Source organism: Giraffa tippelskirchi, chromosome 5 (assembly GCF_054371585.1).
Source record: "Giraffa tippelskirchi isolate mGirTip1 chromosome 5, T2T-mGirTip1v1.2.pri, whole genome shotgun sequence".
In the NCBI taxonomy this organism is placed as follows: Eukaryota; Metazoa; Chordata; class Mammalia; order Artiodactyla; family Giraffidae; genus Giraffa; species Giraffa tippelskirchi.
Window position 1 is genome coordinate 92,948,362 of NC_137279.1, and position 8,254 is coordinate 92,956,615.

Genomic DNA, 8,254 nt, shown 5'->3' on the forward strand with positions numbered 1-8,254 from the left:
GCAAATGTGAGGAAGGACCCCCAGTAGGCCTGGGCTGGTCATCCAGGCAAGAGAGGAGCCAGGTCACCACTTTGACCCCCCTGCCAGCAAGACAGCCTCTCCACTCATCCATTCACCGAATAAACCAATGAGCTGGGTGTTCAGCTCTGTCTTGCCACGGAAGGCCTTACAGCGGGGCCAGGCTAGAGGTGAACACACGTCAGAGGACACCAAGAGGGAGGTGGGTGTGAGGTGCATGAGAACTCAAAGGGACACCTGGATAGGAAAATGTTTCACAGAGGAGAAACTGCATCCTTCAGCCAAAGGACTCAAAAGAAGGTCATTTGTGGGAGGCGTTGTAGGCAGAGGACACAGAGGCATAAGAGAGTACAGTGTGTTCAGACGTGGTAGTTCGGTGTCACAGGCCATCGGTCCACCCGGGTCTTCCTCCTGGTTATGTTGTCTTCATAACACCTCCCCGCATTGCTCTCTTTCCTTACCTCCAGCCATGCCGGGCAGCCATCACGCAGGGCAGGGCTACTTACTTGCAGCTCCTTCGCCAGCCCCAGTCCAGACCCTCCCCCGTCCCTCACCTCTCCCCCATCGCTCCCCTCCTTCTGCAGCACCAAGCAGATGCTGGCTGACATCATGCAGTTCCACTCAGGAGACTCCCTCCCGGAGATCCTATCCCTCTCGGCTTCCAGGGAGGAGGTGAGTGGCATGGTGGCTCCCAGGTCCTGTCTCATCCACCCCGCTCCAGCATGGCAGGTTCCTTTCCCGGGGCCCTGCCCACAGTCGGCCCCAAGCAGACACCTTGCTCACCAGTCATGTGAGCTCTGGAGGGCTGAGGCCTCTGCCCTTACCCCCCAGAGACCCTCAGGCTGCAGAGTCCCAAGACTGCACCTCCTCCCTACTCCCCACTGAAACAAGAGTGAGCCCTGCAGGAAAACCAGTCCTGCTGCAGCCCTGCTGTCAGTGGTAGGAGGGGCCGGGGGTGCAGAGAGGCAGACTGGGCAGACTCCCTTGAAGAGCACCAAGGAGCTGGCACTCAGCATAGGGAATGGGCCGCTTGAGGGCCTGAAGGCAGAAGGTGGTCAAGTGTGGGAGGCCAGGGGCAAGTTGGACCAGCTGTATCACAGGCTTAGCCAGGGTCTTCCCAGAGCACAGGTGGGGAGAGCCAGTAGAAGCCTGTCCCAAAACATGAGACAGAAGGAGGGAGATGCCCCCAGGTGCCCTGGAGCCATCACAAATCTCCACCATTGGGAAGTCGCAGCCAGTGTCCACCGGACTTTTTACGCCGTCCTCCTCCTGGGTCTCCCTGGGCCGCTCGCCCTCCGTGCTGACCCATGGGGCCCTTCAGTGTCTATGAAGTTGTACACTTTAATGTTCTTCACCACCCACCCCAGCCCTAGGGTGGGGACCCATGGGTGGGGCAGAATGTTAGCACCCGCTAGACCCCTCCTGCCTCTCTGCCCCCCAGGAAGCAGCCCACAAGCAGCTGATGTGCCGACGCCAGGCCTGTGAGGCCCAGACCCCGGAGCCACTGCGACGACACCGCTCCCTGACAGCCCACTCCCTCTTGCCGCTGGCAGAGAAACAGCGGCGTGTCCTGAGGAACCTGCGCCGACTCGAGGGCCTGGGGCTGGTCAGCTCCAGGGACGGCTACCAGGGGCTGGTGGACGAACTGGCCAAGGTAACGGTCTGGAGGGAGGGAGAGAGTGTGTGTGTGTGTGTACACATATCCATAGTGTTGACACTTCAAGGGCAGGCCTCTCCCTGGGAAGTGCCCACCCAAAACTGCCACCAGCCAGGGGAACGCCAAGCGACCTCCAAGGGCCTTTTTGAAGGAAAGGTCTCAAAATTAGTCAGGGAAAGAAGTATTCTTAAAACTCTCTTTTACTGAAAAGCAAGCTTTGGAACTGTTACTCCTTAGTAGGAGGGAGGCCCTGAAACATCCTTTGAGGGTTTGGGGTGGGATCCTTAAGGTTGTCCTCCTCCTAGAGAAAACTGCCTTGAAGTGTTCCTCTTCCTGCTTGTCCTGAAGATCCTCACAGTAAGTTGTTCTTGGGCCTGAGTCAGGCCTTGAGGCTCTCCTGCCAGCAAGGGTCAACTCACTCCTCCCTTGGTCCCCCCACCCCCAGGACATCCGCAACCAGCGCAAGCGCCGGCAACGGAGGAAAGCAGAGCTGCTGAAGCTCCAGGCCACACTCCAGGGCCTGAGCACTAAGACCACCTTTTATGAGGAGCAGGGCGACTACTACAGTCAGTACATCCGGGCCTGCCTGGACCACCTGGCCCCCAGCTCCAAGTAGGTGCTCCCTTCCTACACTCTCAAGGTGACCTGTGACCTCTCCTCCCACCCATGTCGACCTTTGCCCCACTGTTTACCAGCTTTGGAACAGACATCTCCCCCCCCCAGCATAGCATGGTCCCTTCCTGACACTGTCTGAGTCTCCCTCGTGAAGTCTTGGGCTCAAGTGTCTTGCACCAGTGAGAAGTCTTCCTCAGGCTCTAATTTCCTTCTACTAGCCACCGAGAGAATTAGTGTCTTTGGTGTTGAAGAGTTTGTTAAATGAATTGTCTGGGCCTTTTCTTCATCAGGAGTTCTGGGAAAGGGAAGAAGCAGGTATCTCTCCACTACACGGCTGCCCAGCTCCTGGAGAAGGGTGTCTTGGTGGAAATTGAAGATCTCCCCACCTCTCAGTATGTGTCTTTGGAGGGCAGAATGTCAGACCCTTCCCAGGCGCTAACCTGGGAGGCGGATGGGGGAACTCTGGGCTGGGCGCTGGGTGGGAGGGAAGGAGAAGCGTGGGCCCCGCCCTGAAGGAGCTGTTAGGATGGTGGGAAGACAGCACAGCTCCAGACAGAGCGCTCAGGGCAGTGGGCGCGGTCTGGCCCAGCTCTAGACACCCCAAGGCACAGGATGCTGGGAAAGCATCCTGGAAGAGAAAACAGCGATTTAGGGCCAGCCAGAGAAAAGGGCTGAGATGTGCTGAGCAGAAGTAAAATTGGAAGGAGGGGAAGAGAGAGAGGGAGTTTCACAGGGGAAGCCTGGCTCTGGGTGACACACAGCGCTGCCTGGGTTGAGCAGCACTGGGTGGAAGAGTGGGGGGTGGCCCTGGTGAGAGGCAGTGGGTCCCTGGTTTGAATCCTGTTCTTGATAGTTTCAGAAATGTGATCTTTGACATCACCCCTGGAGATGAGGCAGGAAAGTTTGAAGTAAACGCCAAGTTCCTGGGTGTGGACATGGAACGATTTCAGCTCCACTATCAGGTGAGGGGACACTCCCCTGAGCCCTCCAGATACCCGGTGGGCTTTAGGTGCTAGCCTGAAGATGGAAGGCTGGCCTGGCTTCCCTGGGCCTTGGATGATATCAACTACGTTCCCTATCCAGTCCACATTATCTGTTCCTGAAGACAAGAGTGATGGTCTAAAAAAAAAAAAAAAGAGTGATGGTCTGTGTAGCCCAAACCTCTCGGTCCCCATGCCCTGACACAGACCTCACAGCCAAGCAACAGGAGAGTGGAGTGGGCTGGTGGTGTCAGAGCAGATTAATATTTGATGCCCTATCCCATGTCAGGGGCTTTACACATTACCTCATTTAATCCTCGCCAAAGCTCTCCAGCATTATCCCTATTTTATAGGCTCTGAGGCTAAAAGGTTAAGAAGCTGGCCTAAGTCATAGGCCAGTGTTCAGGGAAGCAGTGATTTTAAATCCAAATCTTCCTGCTCTGCTGCTTTGCCTTTTAAATTATTTCAAGCCCTGGCTCTGCTTGAACTGACATTTGGTCAAGTCACTGCACTTGTCTCTTAGTCGTGGTTGCCTCACCTGTGAAGGGGGCTTCCACGCCCACTTTAGTGGCCAATGCCACTGGATGACTGTGTACGGCTCCAAGATGTTAGTGTTTTGTAGACTGTGTGGGCCACAGTGAGAACCCCTCCAACACCCCTCCCTGCCCCTTCCCTCCCTCCTAGGACCTCCTGCAGCTGCAGTACGAGGGTGTGGCTGTCATGAAACTCTTCAACAAAGCCAAGGTCAACGTCAACCTTCTCATTTTCCTCCTCAACAAGAAATTCTTGCGGAAGTGACTGAGGCAGGGGGTGCTCCCCAAGCCCTTCTTACCTCACTGGATGCTTTTCTTAACACTAATGCACTGCTCCACTTTCCTGCAGACACCCAGAACTCAGGCCCTGGCAAGGCTCAAGGAGTCTCGCCCTTTCCCCAGCTGGGAGGAGTCTGGCTCCCTGGCCACAAGCAGAGTCTCTAATTGGCTCCAGTCTGGCCATGTGGCTTATAAGCCACAGAATCCCATGATTTTCCAGCCTGATGGAAAGGAATGAACCCAGGGCTTGCCCTGCAAAGCTACTGCTCTTATGTCTGCTGCCGCCCTTCCAATACGATAAGCACTGTCCCAGCAGCCTGATTCCTGCTGCCTCCCTTCTCTCTGCAGACCCAGGCCAGGGCTGGGCTCCCTGTCCCCACCCCGACTTCAGCAGCAGCGTATGTCCTGTCCTGCTGAGGCCCAGGCCACTCTGCTGCAGTGACGCCTCACACCCTCCCACCCCTGACCCTCATCCCGGGTGGACAGCACTCGTTAATGCCCACTCGGCCTTGTGACACACAGTGGCCTGGGCAAGATGACCCTCCATTAACCTCAAATCTCATCCTCTTGTTTACAGTCTGTTTTACATGTGGGTCACCAGGGTATTTATTCTCTCCTGTGCAACCTCAATCATGGCTTTTATTCTTCCTGAGCTCAGAGAAAGAGTTCCCATTTCCCTATTCAAACTAATACTCATACCAACTTTTATACCTTGTATATAAAATCACCTTGGGTCCCTCGTGTTTAAGGTCTCATTATTTCAGCCTCATACGGTACAAAAAGCCATCTTTCCCTTTTCTCTCTCACCCAACAGGATTCTTGCATCTGATAGCTAACTTCCTGTCCTTGTGGCCCCTCTGATTTCACTTTAATAAAAACAGCTGTTACCCCTGCATCTGTTGTTAACCCCTTATTTCATCTCCTGCAGAGCAGGCCCCTGAGTTCTGGGATAAAACCTCCCTGGTGAGCGGGGCAGTCTTTCCTGCAGCACCCCCCTCACCTTTCTGCAAGTGTCCGCTGTGGACCCTGCCTACCTGACCTCATTGGTTCTTAATGAGATGTAGCGTTTATTCCTCTCTTCCCTCCGCCAGGGGACAGAGAGGAGGAAGAAATGCTTAGATTCGATTCCATTTTTATTGGCCACTCTGAAGACTAAAGCCAAGAGGAGGGGAAACCAGTCCAGGCTCTACTCCACTTGTTTTGCACACATTTGCAGCAGGTTCTTTTCCTGAGCCTTGGATGACAACACCAAAGGCTCCTGAGCCACAGCTTCTTGGTATCATGGGCTCTACACTCTGACCCAAATCCCCTGTCCATGAGGAAAGCCCCCCACTCTTTTCCCCCTGGGTTTCAGGAAGCTGGGAGGAGGGGACGGTCTAGATGGACACCTATCCTGCCCTCTGAACTCCCAAGCAGCTCCTACTGGGCAGGCACACACAGGTCTGCCCAGTGTAGCCTGTCTCCCTGCGCTCCGTTCCATTCTGTCACTCAGGATCTGTCTTGCTGTCACATTCAGTCTCGGTCACATCCTCCCCCTACCCCCTGGCTTAACATGTCACAGCAAAGACTTCAAGTACCACCTCGCTCTGGGTGACAGTGACATGTACCAGTGGATCCAAGTTTCTACACATGATCGGTCATTATTAAAAGACTTACATTCACCAAATGATTCCAACACTATCCCACTGTGACGCTTCCCCACAATCACAGAATCTCCACCACATACATCACATATAGAAAAGTCCTAATAGCTACTGTGATTGCCGGGATATTTACACACATGTACTACTCACAACTACAAAGGTAAGCAGTCACCATTTTCATTTAATAGATGATGAAACCGCAGTTCAAAGGGTCAGATAACGGCACAAAGCTCCACAGCTATAAGGGGAAGAAAGGCTTTAAGGTCCATCTGAGTTTAGGTCCATCTGCTCAGATTTATATTCCCCTGCATGTTTCTCTTCTCTGAAACATTTCCACTTCCATCAGCCCACACTCTCATGCCACTCTTTTCTTTCAAGCCCACCCCACTCCACCCTAGTGTTGGTCCCTGATGAGCTTCAGTTCATCTTTTCCTAACTATTGGTGCCCAATCTGAGATACAGGCACTTAGTTCCAATAGGTGGGACTAGATACCAGTACAACCTCTTCGGTGGACTATTTTGCAACATCAGAAATAACAAGAGCAGGGACTTCTCTGGTGATCCATTGGCTGAGACTCTGCGCTCCCAGTGCAGGGGGCCTGGGTTTGATCCCTAGTCAGAGAATTAGATCCTGCATGCTGCAATTAAGACTTGGTGCAGCCAAATAAATAAATATTTTAAATACATGCATATTTAAGTGCAGGGTACCAGGACAATTCAATGGGGAAAGAGTAGTCTTTTCAACAAATGGTGCCTGGACACTGGATATCCACATTCAAAAGAATGAAGTTGGACCTGTACCTCACACCATAAACAAAAATTAAAACATCACAGACCTAGATATAAAAGCTAAAACTATAAAACTCTTAGAAGAAGCATAAATATAAATTTTCATGACTTTGGATTCGGCAGTGGTTTCTTTAGATACTGAAAGCACAAGCCACAAAAGTAGATAAATTGAACTTCATTCAAAATTCAAAGCTCCTGTGCTTCAAAGGACATCTTCAAGGAATTAAAAAAACAACCCACAAAAGTGGGAGATGTTTTCAAATCATATATCTGACAAAAGGTTTATATCTGCCATGTATAAAGAACTCTTACAACTCAAAAAGATAGCCCAATTAAATGGGCAAAGAATTTGAAAAGCCATTTCTCCAAAGAAGATATATGGATGGCTAATAAGCACATGAGGTGATGCTCAGGGCTCCCCTGGTGGTCCAGTGGTTAAGAATCTGCCTGCCAATAAACATGGGTTTGATCCCTGGTCCAGAAAGATCCCACATGCTCTGAGGCGACTAAGCTCCTGGACCACAATTACTGAGCCTGTGCTCCGCAACAAGAGAAGCCACCGCAGTGAGAAGCCCAGGCACCACAACTAGAGTAGCCCCTGCTCGCCGCAACTGGAGAGAGCTCCCGTGCAACAGTGAAGATCCAGCACACCCAAAAATAAATAAATAAAATCTTTTTTTTAAAAAAAGACTGTAAAGTCCCAAGATTATTAGAAAAAAATGATATTCAACATCACTAGTCATTAGCAAAATGCAAATCAAAATCATGAGATACCACTTCACCCCCACTAGGATAGCTAAAGTACAATAGGTAATAACAAGCGTTGGTGAGGCTGTGGAGAAATTACAAGTCATGTATTGCTAAGGAGGCTGTAAAATAGTGGAGTCACTTTGGAAAACAATTTGGCAGTTCCCTGCTAAACACAGAGTTACCATATGAGTCAGCAATTTCACTCCTAGGTATAAATCCCAAGAAAATTGAGAGCATATGTTCACACAAAAATCTATACAAATGTTTATAGCATCATGATTCTTAATAGCCAAAAACTGGAAATAATCACATTGCTCATCAGCTGACAAGTGGATAAACAAAAGGTGATATATCCATACAATGGAATATTCAGCCATCAGAATGAAATACTGATATAAGCTACAACATAGAAGAATCTTGAAAACATGCTAAGTGAAAGTCAAACACAGGCTTCCCTGGTGGCTCAGCGGTAAAGAATCTGCCTGCCAATGCGGGAGACTCCAGTTTGATCCCTGGTCCAGGAAGATCCCACATGCCGTGGGGCACCTAAGTTTATGCACCACAACTACTGAGCCCGTGCCCTAGAGCCCATGAGCCTCAACCACTGAGCCTGTGTGCTAGAGCCCCTGCTCTGCAACCAAAGAAGCCACTACAATGAGTGGCCCACACACTGCAACTAGAGGGTAGCCCTGCTCACCGCAGTAGGGAAGTTCCACGTGCAGCAATGAAGATCCAGCACAGGCAAAAATAAATTAATTATATTTTTTTAAAAGAAGGGAAAAAAGAAATGAGCTAGATCTGAGTGTACTGATGTGAAAAGCTGTCAATGGTACATGTTATTTGGAATGATACATGAGAAACGTGGCAGTGGTCCACTTTTGGGGAGTAGGAAATATCTTTCTGTGCTGTTATTACAGTGAGCTTATACTAGTCTTATAGAAAAGAAGGCCAGCACATGCTATGGGTCTAGAACTGAGGGGTGAGCAACAC

At 50.9% G+C, this 8,254-nt stretch overlaps 1 protein-coding gene across 3 annotated transcripts in view; it reads left to right on the forward strand.

Annotated features, from left to right (window-relative positions):
- Positions 1-4,977, forward strand: part of IQGAP3 (IQ motif containing GTPase activating protein 3) — a 40,147-nt gene extending 35,170 nt beyond the window's left edge. For 2 of the 3 annotated variants that reach the window (XM_081494185.1, XM_081494186.1), the window contains exons 33-38: positions 603-690; positions 1,460-1,672; positions 2,121-2,287; positions 2,581-2,682; positions 3,144-3,252; positions 3,955-4,977. In XM_081494185.1, the coding sequence (XP_081350311.1) occupies positions 603-690; positions 1,460-1,672; positions 2,121-2,287; positions 2,581-2,682; positions 3,144-3,252; positions 3,955-4,068 (793 nt within the window). In that variant the 3' untranslated portion in view covers positions 4,069-4,977. The remainder of the gene's footprint in view (positions 1-602; positions 691-1,459; positions 1,673-2,120; positions 2,288-2,580; positions 2,683-3,143; positions 3,253-3,954) is intronic. The other variant, XM_081494187.1, reaches the window with a different exon arrangement.
- The last annotated feature ends 3,277 nt before the right edge of the window (positions 4,978-8,254 follow it).